Raw genomic sequence first — 24,910 nt, forward strand, 5'->3', positions numbered from 1 at the left:
ACGCAGAAAGAAATACACAGAGCAATTATTCAAATAACTGAAATAAAGCTGACAATATTAATCTTAGTTATACCTATAACTCTCTATTTTATAGAACGAAAGTACGCCATATTGATATTGTCTATCTCTGTAACCCCTTTTTCGTTTGACAAACCCCAAACAATCGATGATAAACATATATCCAGTGAACCAATATTTATCCAAAAAAATAACACACAGTTTTCTCATTGTCATTTATCTATAAAAAGCGGTTCCCGAGGCAAAAACTACTTATAAGATAATAATAAAAAATTGAATCCTCATCTAACACATCTTTATTTACGTGATTATTCACAAAGTTGAGTTGAGTTGAGTTGAGCTTTACGTCACATCGGCATTATTCCAGCCATATAGTGACGAGAACAAGTTTGCATTAGTAAACATTGTAAGTACATACTCGGAATGAGTTTTATTTCAAAGACATTTATTGATTACATTGTCATTCAAAAGCAGAAAAAGTCATAGCATCAAATTTTAAGGCAGGCGGTTTGTTACATTTCATAGTTACAATTTATGGTTGATACATTTCACAGATAGAATTTATGATACAGATCAACTTCCCTCAGGTAGTTCAGTATCAGATGGGCGCTCACGCGTGAGAACAGATCTTTTAGGTTTGTTGCATCATAATGTGAGTCCCTTGCAGGCGATAAGTCCACGTATTCAAGCAGAATATGCTTGACGGTGAACACCTCATCGCAAGAGACACACATTGGGGGTCCATCCCCATCCGTTTTCAGCAGATAGCCATGTGTAAATCGTCTGTTGCCAATACGACATCGTCGTAAAATTACCTCATCGCGTCTTGACTGACAACCCAAGTAGGTATAACTGATTGTTGGCTTCAATTCATGAAGTTTGTTTCTTCCTACTTGAGTGTCCCACCTTTTTTGCATCAGGTCCCGAGTATAGCTTTTGATTGTGGGTTTGAAGTCACTGTACGGGATTAGCAGTGGAGATAGGGGCTTTTCGAGAGCTGCTTTTGCTGTAGCATCGGCCTTAGTGTTACCTGCTATGCCGACGTGACCCAGCAACCAGCAGAGAATGATGTCATATTGGCCAGTAGAAAGGTCGTTGTACAGTTCTAATATGTCCAGGATGATTGGGTGACTTGAAGTCACGTTTAGAAGTGCTTGAAGGCAGGATAATGAATCTGTAAATACGATGAACTTTTTGGACTGATTTTGCTGTTGAATGTAGGTCAAAGCTGAGAAGATAGCTTTGGCTTCAGCGGTGAAAATGGAACTGTTGTCGGGGATCCTAGAGGAGACAGTCTTGGCTCCAATGACTGTAGCGCTGGCATCTTGGCCATCGTCCTTGGATCCGTCTGTGAAAATGGATCTGTGAGTGTTATACTTCGAACGTAACTGGTTGTATTCCTGTTGGAACACCAAGGGATTTGTTTCAGACTTTTTGAGTTTGGTGAGGGTAAGATCGACCTGTGGTTTCCCCATTTGCCATCGTGGTGAGGACAGAAGTTGGTATGGTGCAATGATGTCGAGATCAATTTTAGCTGCAGTTATGTGTGGTTTGATCCTGATTCCGAGTGGTGGAACCAGGCTTGGCAGTTTAGGAAATAAGTTTTCATAGAGCGGGTTGAAAACACAATTGTATGCTGGATTGGGCTCATTTGAACGTAATTTAGTGATATACTGCAGTGAGAGTTTAATGCGGCGTTGTTCAAGGGAAGGTTCATTGGCCTCTGCATATAGACTGTCTACCGGAGAGGTCCTAAAAGCTCCCAGGCAGAGCCTCAGTCCTTGGTGGTGGATAGAGTCGAATTTTTCTAAATTGCTTTTGCAGGCTCCACCGTAGACAATGGAGCCATAATCTAGTTTACTGCGAACTAATGATCTGTACAAGTGAAGGAGGGTGGTCTGATCCCCTCCCCACTCTGTATTTGAAACAACTTTTAGACAAGTGGTAGAATGGTTCTATCAATCCACTTGTCATGTGCCATGTGCATGGTAACTAGATTCGCTCTATCATGATATTTGAGGAATGTTTTGTTTCATTTAGACCATTTTGACTTTAAATGTTCAAATTATTGATATAAATACATTGCCTTGAGCCCAGTGCGAGAAGGTGGCTCATGGTATGCGATGTTGACCACTGCATTCAGTATGTTTCTAACGTTATTGTTGTGGGCAGAATCAGTCCGACAATAAACTAACAAATATAGTTATTCATGTCATATTTGCTGGAGTATAGCAACTCTTGGTGTGTACATGCTGGAGATTCGACGCAATTAGACACCGTGGTCTCGAACCACTTTCATTATGTCTCAAAAAAAGACGACATCTGGATGCAAGCTCATCTGATGACGATCATGCCGGCACCCATGAAGGGCCACCTCCTCGTGGTGGGTGCTGGGTAACGCTAAGCGCCCTTCGACGCCCCGTTGTGGACCTGGGGGGATATTTGGTCCACCAACCCGTTTGCCATGGGTTGCGCCCCTGTGTCGGTGGAGGGCACTGGTTCCAGGAACAGTGTTCCTTTGCCCAACACACCACTTCGCCCCTTACTTCACCTAGACGGGTGGTTGAACTGGCCCGGTTCAACCAATCGGCTGGTCATGCCAAACCCTGAGTATTATTGTATTTCACAAAATACTTCAACTTTTTAACTTGTTTTGAAAAATGTCTTGGCCAAATTATCTATCACTTGAATTTCAAGTGCATCTTCATCAATTTTGTAATTTGCCTAGGGTCATATACCCAGAGGGCGGTGGCTCATGGGCCAATCTGGTAGATTAATTAATTCTTTAATTGTTCTGCTGGAGTATATCATCCGGGTATCCCTTGTGCTGCAAGTCGGAGAGCCACTTTTATTAGCACTGTCTTTATGACACTCCGTGGCGGGTGGGGAGCTCGGATGATGAACGATTATATAAACAACCATGGAGTACCAAACCCCCTCAAAAAAAAAAAACGTCCACTAGACAACGACGATGAACGACCTTCAAAATCTACTGATTACTGGCCACGTTTCATGGTGCTGGAAAGTCCTGATAAAACGCCCCTGAAATTAAACCATTTGCTGTATCAAAGGGTATACATGGCATTGCGGGAGACGTAAAAAACATTTAACGTTTACGTTCAGGTGCATTGCTCATTGAATGTAGCAAAAGGCACCAACCATCAAACCTAATGTCCACAGAACACTGAATACCAGCAAAGGCATAATCAGAGACAGGGACCGCTTGTTGACTGACATGACGGAAATGGATATTGTGTCTGAAATGAAGGACCAAGGAGTTACCTATGTCAAAAGGTTCACTACCCGCAAAAACAATGAGACTGTTCCAACTAACACCTATCTGTTTTTATTCTCAACACCGAATCCCCCACAGTCAATAAAGGCAGGATATTGTTATATTGCTGTAGATATCTATATTCCAAATCCGTAAGGGTGTTATAGATGCCAAAAATATGGTCATGGCGCAAACACTTGCACAAAGCCAGTAACATGTGGACATTGTAGCGAGACAACTCATGTCACGGAAGACCGCGACAGTGGCATTAAAAAGTGCACAAACTGTTCAGGTAGCCATTCTTCTTTTTCAAAAGACTGCAAAATGTGGAAAAAACAAATGGACATTAACAGAATTAAATTCACACAAAACATTAGCTTTGCTGATGCAAAAAAAGTGGTTGATTCTGCATTGCCAAATGATACGTTTGCCTCTGTCACTCAGACACCCTCTGAAATCAGGCCAAAGGTAAATACATCGCCAGTATCCATATCCTCTGTAACCTGCCAAACAGATTTGACTTGGGTCAAAACGAACAAGCCAGAAATTGTCGCACCCGTGCGTTTTATACATACGTCGGAATCATGTATGTCTACACAAACTGTGGAACCACTTCCTCGCACACCCCAAACACACTCAGAAGGATATTATAATCGTGATACGTCTTCTCAGGCGTCTCAAATGTCCCAGTCTACCAGTAACGTTCAACCAATCGTGAAAAGCAAAGGCAAACCGAAGCAAGATTCTTTGAAAAAAAAGAGTGGCAGAGCCCCAAAAGGTTCTGATGATAAAGTCATATTGTATAACAAATACGGATCACTTGAGGACATGGACTTGTCCGAAAACGTCCATTCTAGGGCACATAGCTTGTCGCCCTCCAAAAAAGTGCGGGGTAGATCCCCAATAAATCCCCCCAAATGATAATGTCTTTTAATACTATTGTACAATGGAACTGCAGAGGGCTAAGGAATAATTTGAATGATTTGCAGCTATTAGTCCAGGACTCCACATCATCAGCCATTTGTCTCCAGGAGACATATTTAAAACAGACGGATACATTTGAATTACGTAATTTCAATGCATACCACTCCTTTTCACCTCCAGGTGATCGGGCAACTGGAGGATCTTCGATATTTATCAAAGAAAATGTTATCCACAGCCCTGTTATACTTAATACTGTTCTCCAGGAGGTTGCCGTACGACTGACGTTACATGTTGCCTTCACATTATGCTCTTTATACATCTCACCGTCTTCAACTCTTCGGAAGACTGACCTTCAAAATTTATATGACCAACTCCCAAAACCTTGTATCATTATGGGAGATTTAAATGGTCACAACCCTCTCTGTGGTGGTACAACTACTAATGCTAAAGGTAAACAATCAGAAGACTTTTGTTCAGATAATGATTTATGCATATATAATGACGGTTCTAACACATATTTATATCCTGGCACAGGAACTTATTCAGCCCTTGATTTATCAATTACACACTCAGACTTATTGAATGAATTTGAGTGGTCAGTCCACGACGACCTGTGTGGACGTGACCATTTCCCAACAATACTACAACCCATGAATCCATCAGATGTTCCATCATCAAGATGGAACTTTAAGAAGGCTAACTGGCCTTTATATGACAAGCTCAAACCTGAACTTTTTCTTGATCTTCCTGATGCCATAAAATGTTTTTCAGATGAGCTCAGACACATAGCTGACAAGTGTATCCCCAAATCCTCTGCAGTTCCTCATGTACGTAAACCATGGTTTAACGCTGAATACAAACAAGCTCGCAAGGCACGGAAAAAAGCTGAACATTATTTCCGTTGTCATCCTATGGTCCACAATTTAAACAAATTTAGAATTTTCAAACGCCAAAGCACGGCGTACTTTTAAACAAAATAAACGCCAATCTTGTCTCAAACATCAATTCACGCACGCCGATATCAAAGGTGTGGAACATGATTCAGAAAATATAAGGTAAGGGCTCTAAATCTAGCATTAAGCATCTAAAAAATTGAGATGAATTATTTACTGATAAATCTGAAATAGCAAATAAACTCGGAGAAACTTTGGCCAAACATTCGTCCTCATCAAACTATGTACCTGAATTCCAGAAATATCAAAGACAGCAGGAAAAGAAATCTATTAATTTCAATTCAGACAATGGGGAAGACTACAATGAAACCTTTTCGATACATGAGCTCCATACTGCTCTTGACCAAGCTCACGATACTGCTTCAGGAGCTGATGGTATACATTATCAACTCCTGAAACACTCACCTGAATCATGTTTAGAGACGCTTTTATATATTTTTGATGACATTTGGACTTCTGGACATTTTCCTTCCTCGTGGCGCGATGCTATAATTGTGCCCATCCCTAAACCTGGACGTGATCATACTGATCCTTCCAATTATAGGCCAATTTCATTGACTAGCTGCGTTTGCAAGACCATGGAACGCATGATAAATAATCGACTTGTTTGGTACTTGGAAACCAATAACCTTATTACTAATATACAATGTGGTTTCCGTAAAAACCGTAGTACCATCGATCATTTAGTGCGCTTAGAATCTTTTGTGAAAAATGCCATGATTAATAACCAGCATGCAGTGTCTATCTTTTTCGATTTGAAAAAGCATACGACTCAACATGGAAACATGGGATTTTAAAAGATTTACATGACTTTGGATTACGAGGCCGTTTGCCTCACTTTATATCCAACTTTATAAATGACAGGCAATTTCAAGTCCGTGTGGGTTCAACCCTGTCTGACCATTACAACCAGGATCAGGGAGTCCCGCAAGGCAGTATTTTGTCTGTCACATTGTTTAGTATCAAGATTAACAGTTTATCGAAGGTTTTAAATGGTTCAATTGATGGATCACTTTTTGTGGATGATTTTAATATTTCTTGTCGCGGTAAGAATATGCATACTATTGAACGGCAAATGCAGCTGTGTTTATATAAAATACATAAATGGTGTCTCGAAAATGGCTTTAAATTTTCTAAATCCAAAACTAATTGTATACATTTTTGTAGAAAATATAAACCGCATAAAGACCCGGAACTGTTCCTCAATGGCACTCCCATCAAAGTTGTAAAGGAGGCCAACTTCTTGGGTTTAATTTTTGACTTGCATCTAACTTTTCTTCCCCATATCAAGTCCCTAAAAACTAAATGCTTGAAGGCACTTGACTTGTTGAAAGTCGTTTCCAATTGTAAGTGGGGAGGGGATCAAGCTACCCTCCTACAATTATATCGATCATTGGTACGTTCCAAACTTGATTATGGCTCCATCGTTTATGGTTTAGAACTTCACCTGTTGACAGCCTCTACGTCGAGGATAATGAGCCATCTCTTACACAGCGCCGTATAAAATTAACTTTACAGTATATTACAAAGCTTTATTCCAATGAGTCAAACCCTGCATATAACTGTGTCTTTAATCCACTATATGAAGATCTGTATAACAAGAAGCCTTCTCTTGTTCCGCCTCTTGGTATAAGAGTGAAAGCTTTCCTTTCTGCTGCTGGCATTGAGCTAGAACATATAGCTCCTTCCCGTTTTCTTTCTTCTCCGCCTTGGCAATTGGTTAGGCCACAAGGGATGGTGTAAATCCAACTAGGGTCCATGCAGGTAGCAAAAGTAATGTAAGTCCCCATGGTTCCTAGTATGGTGATCTACCTTCAGTTGTTGGCGATCTATAGCCCGTTTTTATATTGTATTGTCTTCATAAATAAAATAGTTTTACATGTTCATGCTAGTTTTAGAATCCATCTGTGATACTCTAGTTATTTTACAGTCCGTCGATGACTGATTATTTAGCAACTTTAATTTATTGTTTATATAAAACATTTCTCGTCACTATATGGCTGAAATATTGCCGATGTGACGTTAAATATTAACTCACTCACTCACGATCATGCCAATGTGAATATTCTTGGGCTCGATTCATTGTGACAAGGATTCCAACCATAGTCCAATTAAAGTTAACCCCTTTGCGATTTCCATGGCTTTCAATGGATTCTGTGAAACTCGCCTCTGTTCTGTCGGTATACTTGTTGAATGTTCGCGAAAACAGCAATCCGTAAAGCTTCTATGAGACAATTTGCTGATGTTGAGATTGCTGTTTCGGCGCACAGAACCCTAAACTCTTGTAGAGGAATCGTACGAGATCTGCCTCGATGCTTATGATTATTTACAGTCCGCCGCCATATATCTTGAATATTGCTGATTGCGGCGTAAAACATAACTCACTCACTTATAGTTTGAATCCATGTTTAGAAACCACCTATGAATTCTGCCTACATAATCTTGCTGCTAAATGCTTTGATGTGAACAAATACTGCCCTGAGGGACACCCTGGTTCTAGATCGAAAAAGATAGACACAACATGTTGTTGTTAATACAGGCATTTTTGACAAATGAGTCTAATCTCACTAAATGGTCAATGGTACTTCAGTTTTGTTGAAACTTCTGCATTGTGTCCTGATTTTTATCTGATGAAGGAGCAAGCATACGCTCTAAAAATCGTGTTATTCACAATAAACATCCATAAATCTTGCTTTTCTTATTAAAAGGGTAAGTTATTGAAATCTGCTGAGCTGTAGGTTTGTTAAACATGTCGCGATGTGATTATCGCTCCTGAGAGATTCGTCAACAGTGTGGTATGCACAGGCGGTGAAAGTTGTATTGCATTGAATTTGGTTGGTTGCATATTGTTTTGTGTTGAGCTGTCAATTTGTATGAATGTGTGAATGAGGAACCTCGCATAATTATGACATTAAAATCAGACTGAAATTAACATGATTCCATGGTCAATGTCGCAATTTTGGTGAAATGGTAGTATACGGAAGTTTGTTTCATATTTTTTATAATCCCCTCTTTTATGCAGATAAAATTATTTAAAAATTAACGAATAATGCCATGTTTGTCTCAGAGTAAAGGTCCCTAGTAATGGTGATCTACCTTCAGTCGTAAGCACTCTATAGGCTGTTTTTATAGTGTATTGTCATTTCTTCTAGTTCTAATATGTTAGATTTAATTGCTAGTTTTAAATGGATATCGGTGATACACTGGTAGTTTTACTGTTCTTCGTCAACAGGTTTTTTAATTTCTAACTTTGTTCATCTTTATTATAATTATAAAATGTTCTCGTCACGATATGGCTGAAATATTGCCGATGTGACGATAAATATTAACTCACTCACTTAACTCACTCTCAGAGTGAAGGAAGATAATGTATGTAGTGTTTCTTATCAAATTAGATATTCTTCTTTCGTCTGAACAGAATTCACAAATTACGTATGTTTTGTTTGAATGTGTGTGCATGCACTCATATATAACATCTAACTTGATAGGTATTAAAATCAGGCCGTTTGTAACCATAATGACTATATTGGTTGGACCACTTGAAGAACGAACTGAACTGGAACAGTAACTTTTCTCATGTCATCATGTGAGATTCAAAACATTGAAAGAAATAAATACTGTTCGTTGAAATGGATCAGAGAACATTATAATGGCATATTTGACGCTTAATGACACATGTAATGACAATAAATATATAATCATTATGATAGTTAACTCATGACCAGACACATCAAACTGGTACTGATAGATTTATATCTAATACGTAAAAATGCAGTATTTCTTAGTACCTGAAATAGGATTACACAAATTCGGAATGAGATGTTTTAATCTGAAATCAAATTATTAGGAAGCAGTTTACTAACGTAGAACTTACATATTCTTCAAAAGTTTGGTCATTCGCAAACTGAATCAGATCTCACTTATACTGCAGTAAATAATATGGGCATACATAACGGAACATACCACTTAAGTGATAACAACTACCTGTTTATTGAATAGAGCGGCATTTTGATGTACATCGTTCAGGATAAACAAGCGGATTGAATGTTGATTGATTCCATCACTTTGACAGTGGAGTGGATTTCGACTTTGCCAAGCTGAAGTTGATTTACAGCTAGAATAGGTCAATCAGCTGTTCAATTACCTGTTTACAATTTGTTGACCTTACCCTCCTACTGCCCCATCCAACGATGTGCTACTTGCTAAATTATCTGTTAATTTGCTGGTTGATATTATGCATATATGCTTCTTTTCACCTGGTTGTAGTAACGTTTATATTGATAACGGTGTTGGAATAAATATGGAAACTCCCCTCTATGCATCAACAAGAAATTCGCATTTGTAAAGTCGTACTTTAAGAATGTGGTGGCCTCCCATTTTGCCAGTATCATTGTCAAGCAACTACTTAAAGTTAGTGGTGCAACAAAGGGGGATTAGTAGGGGATTCAACATTTTACAAAATTTACAAAAATATATACGATTCATGTTATATTTAATGTTCCAGATATACAAAAACAAACAAATTATACATATATAACGTAATAGTTTATAGTCACATAATGTTTCTTTACATTCTTATCATTTTAAGCAGATGATTCGTGTTATAAATTTAGTTACAGATGATACATATATAACTTATAATCATGTGATGTCATTTTAATCAAATACAAACACAATACAAATATTTACAATCCCACTAAGTGGGAGACAGCATAAGAAATTGATTATTGAAGCTTCAAATTGTGAACACTTATTGATTAAAATTATTTTGCATGTGGTGAACACTGCATGGCTCACCACGCTCAGAAACGGTTCACTCTCACTTCGCCAGAGTCTTCCTAGTTTGATAACAAATTAGTTATATTCATTCTTGAATAGGAATCTATACCGAAACGTCGCCATTGTTAAAATAAAGAAGTTTATCATCCATAAAATTTTCTCATCTCAAACTAATATTTAGCGTGGATTTCGAAAATATCCAAGTACCACTGACCATTTAGTTCTATGAGAGACATTTGTAAAAAATACAAATACCAATAACCAACATACAGTGTCTGTCTTTTTGTACGTAGAAAAGGCATACGACACTACAAGGAAACGTGGCATTATAAAAGATTTACATGATTTTGGATTACGAGCCTATTTGCCTCAGTTCAAATCCAAGTTATTAAGTGCCAGGCAATTGCACGACCGCGTGGGCTCTACCCTGTCTGATCATTATAATCAGGCTGTCCCACAAGGCATTGATTTTTCCATCACAAAGGATAAATATGTCAATGTAAAGACTGTAAGAGATATTTTAATAAGTTAATTATCAATTAATTATTGCATTTTAAAAGAAATAGAATTGTTGCATAAATATATTATGTTTTGACATACATGTTTTGTAAATAAATTCTAGCATATGTTTTATAATTGGTAGTTTCGATTATCAACTGAGATTGTTAGTGGTTGTATCCTCAGTGGGGTTAAGGTACTGTAAAATCATTGTCCTCCTTAGAGGATACGTAAGTCCCAAAAGCTTTAAAGGAAATTTAAACTTACCAGATTTTTTAAATGTCGTATTTTCTTGTTTTTAAATTACGGCTAAACTTTCCTCCAATCGCCAGCGGCTGAAGGGATGGTGTAAATCCATCTAGGGTCCATGCAGATAGCGAAGGCACTGAATTGAGTGAGTGAGTTTAGTTTTACGCCGCACTCAGCAATATTCCAGCTATATGGCGGCGGTCTGGACCTGACAGTGCAGACAAAACAGCATAAACATCGATCTGCGCAATTGGGAACCGATGACATGTGACAACCAAGTCAGCGAACCCAACCACCCGATCCCGTTAGTCGCCTTTTACGACAAGCATGGGTTACTGAAGATCAATTCTAACCCGGACCTTCACGGACGACGGTACTGTAACTCCCCATGGTACCTAGTATGGTGATCTACCTTCAGTTGTTGGCGATCTACAGCCTGGTTTTATATTGTATTGTCCATAATATTTGTTGATATTTTTAATGTTACATGCTAGTTTTAAATCACTATCTGTGATAATCTAGTTATTTTACTGTCCTTCGTCGACAGGTGTTATTGATAATTTAATTGCGTTTCTTATGAATTCACAACTGTCACGACATGGCTGAAATATTGCCGATGTCACCATAATTCTTCACTCACTCACCAACTCACTCACTCACTCACTGTGAGTATTTACAATTTATACTATATGTGCTATATTCCAAATGTCCACCTTGCTAAATTGGTGTGTACGCATTAAAGTTTGAAGAAATGGCACTTGGTACATCTTTAGAATGTATTGGGACACCCCCACGAAAAATATATCTCACGTCTACCACACACCGAGAGTAAGGAAATAATCACACCAGCGTTATGGAGATGAATGCAAAGGGAAACGGCATGCAGCTCACCACTGTGACGTCACAGTCCGATCTTTGCCGAGGCTGGAACTACGACATGCATACGTGCAGTTTGTGGAGTTAGAGCAGTTGTTTGGTGCTGGTTAGATAACAATAAAATCACAAATGAATGTTCTTTTAGTGCCAATAAATATATACTAGCCACATAAAGAAACCGTGCATTGTCAAACTAGTATCTCAGTTGATAAGTACGATAACAATGCCAAAGGTACATATAAACTTTAATGGAGGGATAATGAGACCATAACAAGTCGGGAGAATTTCAACTGAAAAGTCAATCACAATGACGTCACGAGCCCACAAGCGGGACAGGGATCAAACGACCATGTCACAAGCTCAATAACGGGTATGTCCACCATCGGCATTGTGAACAGCAGTGCATCGACGACGCATAGAGCCTATCAAACGTGCAAGGAAGGCTTGTGGGATGTCACGCCAGATTCTCTCAAGTTCTGTTGCAAGGTCAAGGACGTTATCTGGCGGATGAGGAAGACGGCGTAGACGTCGATCCATCTCGTCCCAAACATGCTCTATCGGGGAGAGATCCGGTGAATTTGCAGGCCAAGACAGTTAGTCAAAGTTGTGGTGTTGCAAGAAATCCATAGCAACCCTTACCGTATGAGGGCGGGCATTGTCCTGTTGGAATGTTAACCCAGGGCCACGACGTTGCAGAAAAGGAATTGCCACAGGTCGAAGAATCTGATCCCTGTAGCTCACACCAGTTACGTTGCCCTAAAAGGAGTTCTTTGGCGTGCTGTTATTCCACCCCAAATCATCACGGAACCACCACCAAAGCGATTCCTCTCCAAGACACAGGCCTGTGCATAACGTTCTCCCACGCGTCTTTTGGCACGTTGACGTCCATCACTATGGGAAATGTTAAACCTGGACTCATCTGTAAAAACAACATTTCTCCACCAAAACAAGGGTCTGCGGACATGATTTCGGCACCACATTCAGCGATCTTGTCGATGACGTTGTGTCAGGATAGGCCGTATGGCGGGAAATCGTGGTCTGATCCCGTTGTCGAACTGTGTTTGGGTGGATACGGCGAAGTCCTGGGATGGTTCGGGCAGTCATCACTGCAGTCTGAAACCTGTGACGAAGATGGGTCACCCTTATCCATATTATGTCCTGTCTTGGAGTTGTTACACGTAGACATCAAGAACGTGGCCGATCGATGACGTCATTTGTGGTCTGGTAGCGTCTGACCAGTGCAGAAATGGTGCTCCGGTGCCAGTGGAAATGTGCAGCCACTTGTCGTTGAGACATTCCCCCACGGACCATCCCAATGGCCTCATGACGTTGTGCAGACGTGAGCCTTGGCATGCTATGCGTTTCAATAGCCGTTTATTTTTTTGAACGATCGCAAGGGCAGAGGTTGAACATTCCAAAGTGACAGTATTGTGTGGCATTCATTTGCTCTGTTTCTCTTTCCCGGAATGCACGTGCAACAACGTATTGCACGTCTCAAGGACGAACCCACTGACGTCACGGAACGTGGCACGTGCATGCATTTTGGATTCAGGTCACTAATCTCTGAGTTTAAATCCTTATGTGTCTACACAGGTTTGATAAATTTGGATTTTCAATTTTTGTATGCACAGTTTCTTTATGTGCCTAGTATACTTTGTTTGTCCATTTAACATATGTTAAGAAGTGTACATTCAATATATCTCGATTAACCGGAGCTTGTTTTTGGAGGCGACTAAGGGAACTAGAACAGTTATTTGACTGCATGGCATCCACTTACACAGGTCGAGGGTCATGTTTACAATCCGTGGATAATCTTATTAGAACTCGATTATTTGCAAACCGCCTTAATGTAGCCTCTTTCGGCAACAAGCAAACGTGACTATGTATATGCGTCATAAAGCACATGCAATATATTATGTTCACTGGATTGTCACTATATCACAAGAGTGCTGTTACGGTCATTTTGAAAGCGGGGTTTCTGTGGTATTGTTTAGACATATTCAGTGAAACCTGTGTAGGGGTAATTCATATGAACAATACTTTAATACTGATGACAGAAATGTAACAGAAACTTATATTGTTAAGGAGTATATTCAAATATAGGTTATATTTACAATAATGGCAAATCATGTTGAAAAGACTAAGTAGAATATTATGATAAATCAAAATAGCTATGATCTGGTTTACAGTTACAACTGTATTAGATAATCGAACTTATGAAGGTTCTTCATTCAGCGCCAGTACCATACAAAAAAGTCCCATGGATAAATCAACACGTCTCTGATACAATGTACCAGATGCAAGCAACATTTCTTCAGTCGTGGACACAGGATCATTATGAAAGTGCCCAAAAGGAACAAGAACCGCACGAGGGCGGAACAGACAGTCCGTGTGACGGGCTGCATCTGAAATAACAACAAGCATTGTCACTAAGGTGACATAATCCCCCGCCGCAAATTATCAAATCAAACTTGTAAAGTAATGAAAGTTTAATGTCAACAAAAACATTATCTTGCTCTTTAGTTGTTCAAACACACACATATTTTCAAGTCTGACTTTGACATGAATGTCATAGTGTATGCAAAACTAGAACTAAAGAAATTGCTTGAAAAACATTCAAGGGTCTTGAAAGTCTATGAAGAAAATTCAGTGAACCGTTCTTAAAATATCTTGCTGACAATTCAGGTTAACATTCTGAAATCTTCATAGTATCGTCGTGACCCTACAAATTATGTGAAGGTCACCAAACTTGACTTGGCCCTGGGCCTTCCATAGATGAAGCATTGTTACAAATATGAAGAAAATCCACTGAATATCTTTTGCGATATCTTTCTGACTATCTTAAAAAGCAATTTAACATGCTGAAATCTTCAAAGTGTCTCTGTGACCTTGAACATTAAGTGAAGGCGCCTTCCCTGGATAAAGCTTGGGGTTGAATATGAAGAAAATCCAGTGAACGGTTCTTGCTTTACATGCAGGTTTACATGCTGAAATCTTCATAGTGTCGCCATGACCTTGAAAATTATGTGAAAAGTCACCAAAATCGACGGGGCCCTGCGCCTTCCCGAGATAAAGCTTGGTATTGAATATGAAGAAAATCCAGTTAACGGTTCTTGAGAAAGTTCCCTTGTGACCTTGAAATAAAGGTCAAGGTCACCAAACCTGACTTGGACCTTTCTTATAGTGTGATAAACCCAGGTACCAAATATGAAAAGAATCGAGTGAACGGTTCTTAAGATTTTCAATTCGTACGTACGTAGGTACGTACGGAGCCTAATACTGTATCCCCCGCTTCGTGCTAAATGCGTGGCGGGGGATAACAAGCTTAGAGAATATCTCATTAACTGCGAGGAATTATCAGTTCATCGTGAATAAATTGTGTGGCTCGAACACGTGTGACGAAGGACAATATCAGAGTTTCAAGATGTACGTACTTTAAAACAAAAAGAAACTGTTATCATTAAGTAGTGACATTGTGCATTGTGCACTGATGACACCATACTATACACATTCCCAGTATAATATCGCTTAAATTGACCAATACATCTACCCATAAATAGGCAAAAAAAGTACATGCACATGTCAGCAATCTACCCTCAATGCCTACCCTTGTCGAAACTAGGGTAATTGCCCCTCAATACGCAACACAGATGGTTTATGCCCGGACTGTCGACAACAAGAAATAATCCGTCCAAATTACTTGTCGACAGTCCATGAAAAGGGAGGTGATGTTCTACATGAGTGACTTCACTCACAGTGTTCTCGAAAATAACAACCAATTAAAACAGAGTGTGACATATATAGCAGACAATATATTTATTCAGTCAATATAACAACATGCATTTATCATGCATGTATCGTATGTCATACAATATAACATATTTGTATATATATTTCATAAAGCTCACACAATATATTTGTGTGTGTGTTTTATATAAATAAGTGATTTCTGCAGGTGTATAAGTAATCAATATATAAAAGATGAGTCCAGTTATTTCTTCTTGGCAAAACCCCTTTATATGTGCACTAAAGTAATCTGAATGTTCAGTCCAGATGAAGCAACTCTGACACACGGTCTGTGTAATTCAAATCAGTAAGTCTGTCGGCAAGAAACTCGGCCTTCAAGGATCGAATCCTAGCGTCGATGATTAGGTAGCGACGTTTACGGACGGGATCTCTCTGCTGTCCTTGGATCTGCTGAATTTTTACTTCAGTAGATGACTGTTCTTTTTGTAGATTTTTGTAGCATTCGCACAACCTCAAATACATTCATGGCATACTTGTTGATTGTGTTGTGCCAACCTTCCAAATTATTGTTAGTTCTGTGTCCATCATTTTCAAAATGATTTCAAGTTGGCAGTGTCCATGGACCTTCTACCCAGGTGGTAGTAACGTAATCCATCAGTTGTGTCGCCTTTTCACCTAGTGGTGCGTCTGCAATGGCATCAAGCCAGACATCTTCAACTTTATCCAGAGGCACTAAAGGTAGAGCTGCAGCTAGACGCACTAGTCTTTTCACATTGTTGTCTGACTTTCTTGGTGCGACGCCAGATGCACTGGGTGTAATGAAAGAAGCAGCCACGAAGCTGAGTATTTGGAAATACAATACTGGAGGCGTTGTGAGATGCACGTTCAAAGACCAACGGAAACACATCAGGAGAAAGCTGAAGTCCCTGAGTTGCTGCAGCCTGTTTCAGATAGTCAAACACACTTGTGTAGGTCGCTTCTGTTCTGTTTGGCAATAGTCCAACTTAATTCATTTACTCATGACACGAGCATAGCTGTAGCCACCATAGCCACTTGAAGACCACTAAGCAAACATTCTCTTTCACTAATTAACACCGTCACGGTATGTTGACCACGCGATGTCGACACTCCGGGTTTTTTGTTTTGTCGACAGTTAGGAACATCCTGTTTTTCATTTGGCGACAGATCGGGCTGACACCACACAGATAGCGAAAGGTGCATACTAAGTTACATCAATGAGCTTGGCAAAGACGGTAAAAAACAAGGATCAAATGATGCCATACTGTCACCTAGGATAGTCATTACGGTCACCACACAATCTATTCATAATTGCAATTCAATGGAAATTCTCACTTTGATGAGCATAAGCAGTGATTTGTCATGAGCATCAAACGGAAAGATTTCTACCTCAGGTCCGAGACTCATCCAGCAGTATGGAATCATTAACAAAATGAACATTGCCACTGAGGTCACCCCCTACATCCTATACGCATTACTGTTTGACTACTAGTAGAAAGAATAATACCCGAAATTGCATACCGAAATACATTTCCTGTAGTAGACCTTCGTTCTGATGAAGTCAATGCCACCTACATCCTCACAAACCAGCTCTAGCTTACTCAAGTTCATATCAGTGGAACAAAAACAAATTAGCTTATATAAAAGTCGTGCCACTTTAAAACATGTTGCCTCTAGCTATCTCGATAAGAACATCATACGCATTACAATGCTTTGGAATAATGTCGACAGTGCAGTTATTATAACTAACGAACGAACGAACGATGATTATGGGAGAGTGACGTCATATCTTTATTTGGTAGAAGATTGGTTGTATTGAGTTGACTTGAGATGTGATTGACTGTAACAATAAACAAAACTAACTTAGATTCACATACAGCAGTAATGTCAATTGTTACAACAGTACATAACTAGTCTTAACGTATTACGGATTACATAGTTTTCATTCATTTAGTTACAATAACTTATATGATTACCAAATCATTGCAAACATATCAGTTCATGGTGTTTTCTTACCGTTTTATATGCGCCCTCACGAAGACGAACTTACTAGCTTGCCTGACGACCATGCATGTCGCCACGAGACCTTCGAAACATATGACAAAGCACCTGTAATTATCTGCCCTTTAATCACCTGTAATTATCTGCCCTTTAGTTTTAAATGCTCTGCGCCAAAATGAGATCACTTGAAATCATAAATCAAACCAGATCCTTACAGCAGTTCTGAAAGATAATACCCGGTTGCTGCTAGCAACATTAAAAAGCGCAACAGAATGTCTCCCACCCCTAATTGTGAAAGGAACCGCCGGAAAATAAATACATTATATTCAACGTAAAAACAAACTAGAACTAGATAGGCAAAAGTAATAACCACCAAATGTGTAATTGTATAACATGTGTTTGGTGTTTATTGGTCTGACAGTGCATTCTATAGCATACAGATAATTTCATTAACTTAGTGTTCAAATTTGGACAGTGTTTTTTTAAAACTAATGTTTGATTGTTAGATTTATATCTATACATATCTATGTCATACGGTTAAAAATCACATGTCAGTCCATTGGCCAATCGCTAGTCTGTCGTACAGACCCTGAAGCAAATATATCCAAGAAAGCCCACGCAAGTCTAGAAAATGTGGCAAGTCTAGATTTCCTCTGCTTCAAGGGTCTGTACCAATCTGCTGAATTCACCAGCCAGAATATGGCTTGTAATTATCAGTTGATCTCTAGCTGTCACTAGTGTTTAATATTACCTCATGGGAGCCCCCAACCCCCCACACACACACACACACTCACCAAGACCCCACGCTGTGCCAAGGCCTCCTGCTTCTGCCTGTCCTCTCACTCCAGACAAAAAACGTGTGAGATTACACCAGAGACGTGATGACTTATAAAATCTGAGTATTTTCTTGAACTGTTTCATTTCACACTGGCGAGGAGAGGGGATCATTTCAAAACGTTTTCCATCTCAGGGTAAAAATGAATTGGAACTTTGATGAGGATGAAAGCAAATATACATAGCATTCGTCCAAATCAGAACACAATGATTGAAAGGTACTTAAGTGGTGAAGATGTGTTGTTTGTTCTCCATCCAGGAGTGGAAAATCACTGACATTCGAAATTCTCCCTATTCAGACAAGTCAGTAGTAAATATTGGGCCATTCTACTGTTGGTTGTGTCATCCTCGATTTGCATGGTGAAGAGACAAACAGAGAAATATAAATCATTAGGCTCAAAGCAGTGTACCTCAACGATGTAGGCGTTTGTGACTTTATCCATAAACTTTGAAAAGACATTGTCATGGGGATCATATGGCATATTGTTATCCCCCGCAACAACGAAGTTGCGGGGAATATAGAAACGAGTTCCGTCCGTCCGTCAACCATGATCCCTAGATGTGCCTTTTGGGGGCTTAGACCCAGATATGAATGTTACTTTTTGTTGTTTCCATGGAAACGTGACTATGAGAATGTCATCTTGTCCGAAACAAATCTCCTAAATTATTCATGCTAGCTTCATCAAACTTGGTACACATATCAAGCATGATCCATAAATGTTCCATGTGATCGTTAAACCCAGATATGAATTATATTTTGTGCGGTTTCCATGGAAACGTGACTTGGTACACATGGTAAACTTGGTACACATATCAAGCATGATCCATGAGCCATTTGATGGCTAGACCCAGATATGAGTGAGTGAGTGAGTTAATATTTAACGTCACATCGGCAATATTTCAGCCATAGACCCAGATATGAATTCTATTTTTTTTGCTGTTTCCATGGAAACATGACTTAGGCTGTGACTATGAGGATGTCATCTTGTCCGGAGCAGATCTTCCAAACTCTACATGCCTGTCCTCTCACTCCAGACAAACAACGTGTGAGATCAAACTTGGAACATATGTCAAGTATGATCCATAGATGTGCCTTTTGGGGTTTAGACCCAGATATAAATTTTATTTTTCCGGTTTCCGTGGAAACGTAACTTTCCATGGAGGCTGTGGCTATGAGGATGTCATCTTGTCCAGAACAGAACTTTAAAACCGTTGAATATTTCTCCATCAAACCTGGCACATAGATAGGTCGTATGATATACTGGTGCCTTTTGGTAGTTTTGGATTTCTGAATAAAACATATTTTATTTTTTCCATGGCAAAAAGTTTGACTTTGACTGAAATTGGTGGTAGTACTCTTTTCCAGAGCAGAACTAAAAAACCTTTCAATACTCTCCTTCCACTTTGTAATATAGTCACAGACTTGGTTGACACATATCATTGCATCCCATTTGTGTAGATTGATGCTCATGTTGCTGATCACTGGATTATCTGGTCCAGATTTTATTATTTACAGACAGCTGGAATATTGCTGAGTGTGGCATAAAACTAAACTCACTCACTCACTGCTACATACACACCAAAACATTTGACATAGTCATAACTAACCGACATATACATGAAGAGTATTTTGCCATTGCGGGGATATTACTGACTTTTTCTGCTTGTTACATTATATATATGCGACATCTATTAAACTTCCACATATAGTGCAGACATAACCTTTTGATTTTGGAGAATATAAATAACTTTGGAATTTTTTTGGTGAGATCCAGGAATATCAAGAGATGCTGCCCTTAGCTCGTATCCCTGCTTGCTCTCAAAATAGATTTGGCGACACTTGATACTCATTATCCCAAATCGGCCCACACTGCTGGCAGTAGGACTGGGAGGTGGTGGGGGCAGTAAATATTCCTGTCACACACAATTAAAGCTGTAATGGGTGGTAAGAACCTTTGTACATGTTGTGAAATTCCAAGAAATTATCCCTCTACAGATTTGTTTAGTCTCTGAAAATGAAGAAAGTCTCAGGGCTCCTTTTCATTATATATTTGTATATTTACTATGAACGTTTTTCAGTAAAATATGTTCATTTCAGAGACTAGTTGTTAGTCTAGCCAATTGCTGTAGAACAGAAACGACAATCATCACTAGGGTATTTTGTTTTCCTACAAACTTAAAAAACAAGTTTTTACAAGACACATGTAACTTCAAAAGTTTTCTGGTGCCAACCTATCGAATACACTGTAATAGTCTCAGCACTTGTATCAAAACAAAGACTTTGGTCCTTTATTTAGAAACCATGTGGTTAGCATGGTGGCCATTACACAGCAGCCAGGGGAGATCACTCTACTCGCATGTTTTTACAGTGAGGCTATATGGTTACAATTATTTATGATTTTAGCGAACATTATACACTTGCCCTGGATCGAATGCGGTTGTATGACTGAAACATTGATATTCTGTGAGGACCTCACATTATCATCGAACATGTTATTGTGTTGCTTGTCTGAGACATTTTAAACTGCCTAGAGTCCTGTGTCAGAAGGCGGTGGCTCATTGGCCAAACTGCCAAACCGCCCTGAAGAAATCTAGGCGATATCGCGACAAAGCGATAGTACGACACGATATTGCGATATGGCCACACGATATTGCGATATGGCGACACGATATAGCGATATTGCTATATAGCCAAAGACGAAATAGAGATAACACGACACGACATGACGATAACAAGACACGATATAGCGATAACGCAACACGAAATGGCAACAACTCGACACGACATTGCGATAACACGACACGAAATGGCGATAACACGACACAAAATGGCGAGAAAAAGAGGCGACATTGAAATATGGCGAAAAGGCGAAATTGCGATATGGCGACGCGATATGGCGATACAGCGATATGGCGATACAGCGATATGGCGATATATAGAAAAGCGGGTAAGTTGATTCATTCTCAGGATTCAATAATAAGATAGCGGGAAGTATGTGAGATAAAGATGCACTTGATGCCTGGCATAGATATATAAAGGGATATGTAGTGAATCATATCAACATAAACGACATTGTTATGCAACCTCTCTGGTTAAATCACCAGTTTCGCAATCAATAACTGGTTCAAACAAGGAATTGTTAATATTAAAGCCATTTTCAATGACCAAGAGGTACTCTCATTTGCAGAACTTAAAACAAAATTTGATATTAAGGGCACAGTACTTGACATAAATCGTGTCATCGTCAGTATTCCCCCAAAATGGAAAGAAGTCATTCAAACTGCTGGACACCCAAACATAACAAAGGTATCGATAAGTTACCCATTGAATGATCTTATTATACCGACTAAAGGATCTAGATCAGTTTACGATGGTCTCATATCGAAATCCAATTTTCCGAACGTATGCGATAAATGGGAAAGTGAAGTAAACGATATCGATTGGAAGACCATATTTGTGCAGTATAGACTAACCACTAAAGACCCAAAGCTTTTTGGATTTTCAATACAAATTTATTAATAGAGTTATTTATGCATTAAAAATGAAACTAGTTGATAATAACATATGTATATCCTGTGACGTAAGTGAGAATATTTATCATGTATATTTTGAATGTCACATCATTAGATTATTCTGGAAAGAATTCACCGATTTTGTTAATTGTGTCCTGCACAGAACATTCGTAATCTCAGCTCAAGATATACTATTTTGTGCGAATAGCGACCCCTTGCTTAACCATATGATCATACTAGCCAAGCGCCACATTTCTGTCAGGAATATCAAGGGTGTGAAACCAAGTTTCACCATATATAAAGGGTTATTAAAAGATCTGTATGACATTGAGAAATATATTGCCAGAAACAATTTCAATATGAATTTATTTGAGAGAAAATGGATAAGGCTCCAAAATGTTCTGTGATTATGACAATGAAATAGTTCTACTCAAGTGTATCTGCGTTTGTTCCAGTTTTACATATTTATTTCCCAGTGAAATTGAAACAAAGTGACATGCCATTTCTTATAATATATCATTACAAAACTATGTCCGCGGATTGTTTCATACAAAGTGTATCCAAGTGAAGTGAATAAAAAATGTGAAAAAATAGTCTGTGAGATAAACGCATTCGTGAACCGTCCATTCTACTGAAACAGCTCATCCAAAAGCACAATGAGAGATGACATATTCCAAACTGTGATACTTGTCCATGTCAAGATCCTGAGAATTCTGTAGGCTATAAGAGTTCATCAGAATAGATTTGGGCTCTTACGGTGCCTGATCGATCTGCCTAATCTTATGGGAAATCGATCTCTGAAGTGTCTACTTTTAAGAATGGTGGTTGCTTATCAAGAAAGGAAAATATCATTATAAACGAAAAGTTCTAGAATACGTTTCTTCTTCTATCTATAAATAAGTAAACAATACATTGCACACCAAAATAATTTCAGTAGGTACAGTGGAAGCTGTATAATCCGACACTCACAGGGACCGGGGAACATGTCGGATTATACAGCGTATCGGATAATTAACTGTCTCGTTGCTTGAATACTTTTCAAACAGTACCATACATTGTAACTGGCTTCATGAAATTAATGTTTGATAGCTATTTACTCGGCGAATAAAGGGAAAAAAACAAAATCAGTATTGACATACACATGTATCATTGGTATTTATTCTCTTCAGTACAATGTACATTCCATGCGGACTACCCAATCACAATCATATTCACACTTTCATGAAAATATCCTCCATTGTAGCCATTGACAGGTTGATTGGCTATTTTAGTCTAATATGGGGAGAGGATGTAGGATTGTACAGCATGATAGTGTCATGGTTACCAGAAAATGATGTCGGAATTCTGAATGTACAGATGTCAGATAATTCAATATTAATATGATGATAATATAGAAGAACGCTGCCGGGCCCAAAAATGTATGTCGGAATACACAGATTGTTGGATAATTCAGAGTCCACTGTAAAGTAAATCAGACTCAGAGGTTTTGACTATTATTGTTGGCAATTTGGCGGGATGTAGGTTTTAAAGGGGAGTATAAATTCCTCGGAAAATAACAATCTGTGAAAATGTCTTCCCTGATTCCGTCAGAACTAACTGTTGTCATGGGATTAACCATAGTAATCTCATTCAGGTGCATCCTACAAAGCCTCCAGCATTTCTTAAAATGTGCCTTTGGAATGCTCAGTCATTCAGAAACAAACCTATTGACATATTTGATATGATTATTGACGATGAAGTAGATGTGCTTATCTTAACTGAAACGTGGCTAAGGCTCACGGGTGATGAAGCTAAGATAGCTGAAATGACACCAGTGTCCCATTCCACTGCCCTAGACTCGATGCAAGCGGAGGTGGAATCGCAATTCTCTACAGAAAACCCCTCACTGTTCGTCGTAGTGACTCAGGAAACAGTTCTTAATCCTTTGAGAACATGAATGTTGTGATAACTTCTGGACAGGCTACCTTTAGCCCGGTGTGTAGTTACCGACCTCCACCCTCTGCGAAAAACAAACTGAAAAACAATGACTTTCTTCCAGAGTTATCTACCCTCTTCGCAACACACTCCAAAAACTATACAGTAATTCTTGGCGACTTTAATGTGCACTTCAACACTCGCGAGAAGTCCGAGGTCAAGAAATACATTCAGCTACTGAATACTTATTCCCTTACCCAGCATGTGTCTGTCGCCACACACAAATCTGGCAACATTCTTGAATGGATTATCACACACAGCAGCTGCAATATTATCAAAGATGTCGAAGTCATCGATAGCCAGATGTCTGACCACTTCAATGTCTTCTTTGCTGTTGACTTAATTAAGCCAAACAACAAGCATTCTATCTTGATGTGTCGAAACATCAAGAAGATTCAGCCAGATAGTTTCAGACTTGACTTGGTTAATTCAAACCTCCTAACTGATCCTCCCCCTGATGTTGAGAACCATGTTGAGCTCTTCCATGACACCCTCACATCTCTTCTAGACAAACATGCTCCGGCAGTTGAGAAGAATGTGATACTCCGTCCTTATGCTCCATGGTATGACGAGTCCATTCGTCGCTCTAAGACACAACGGCGCAGAGCAGAACGTCAGTGGCGTAAGACACGCCTGGAAATTCACAGGCAGATATATCAACAGTGCCGAAATGCTACCACCTCTTTAATCATCTCCGCTAAAAGGAAATATTGTCTTCACAGTATACTGAATATTATGGGGAAACCTGCTTCCCTTTACAGGTTTATGAATAAACTGCTTGGTAAAGGAGGTGATGGTGATAGAGTACCTCCCGGACAAAGTCACATGGAACTCGCAGACTCCTTCAACTCATTTTTCATTTCAAAGATTGATACCATTCGACAAGGACTTTCAGGCAAGGAAGTTGATAGGTGTTTCAGTGAACCCCTCTTCACAGGCTATCCACTAACACAGTTTGCGCTCTTCACCCCCAAGGACATTGAATCAATTATCCGCTCTTCAAAGCCTACCACTTGCGACTCCGACCCCATACGAACTAAACTTCTGTTTAAATATCTTGACTTGTTGCTGCTAAGCATTACCAAAATTGTCAACTCAAGTTTGGAGAGTAGTGTATTTCCATCCAGATTCAAACATGCTGTAGTCAAACCTCTGCTAAAGAAACCTGATCTTGACTCTCAGAATCTTTCAACCTGTCTCAAATTTATCCTTCATTTCCAAGATAATTGAGAAGGCCGTGCATGTCAGACTC

The 24,910-nt window shown here is 39.2% G+C and overlaps 1 protein-coding gene across 6 annotated transcripts in view; it reads right to left on the reverse strand.

Annotated features, from left to right (window-relative positions):
• Positions 1–24,910, reverse strand: part of LOC124258565 — a 245,541-nt gene that overhangs the window by 74,172 nt on the left and 146,459 nt on the right. For 3 of the 6 annotated variants that reach the window (XM_046692631.1, XM_046692628.1, XM_046692630.1), the window contains one exon: positions 13,649–13,976. The exons of the other annotated variants lie outside the window; for them this stretch is intronic. In XM_046692631.1, the coding sequence (XP_046548587.1) occupies positions 13,786–13,976 (191 nt within the window). In that variant the 3' untranslated portion in view covers positions 13,649–13,785. Of the gene's footprint in view, positions 1–13,648; positions 13,977–24,910 lie in introns of those variants that run through there. 6 annotated transcript variants of the gene reach the window in all.

The sequence above is a fragment of the Haliotis rubra genome, unplaced genomic scaffold, assembly GCF_003918875.1.
Source record: "Haliotis rubra isolate DU_JTF1 unplaced genomic scaffold, ASM391887v1 Scf699, whole genome shotgun sequence".
Taxonomy (NCBI): domain Eukaryota; kingdom Metazoa; phylum Mollusca; class Gastropoda; order Lepetellida; family Haliotidae; genus Haliotis; species Haliotis rubra.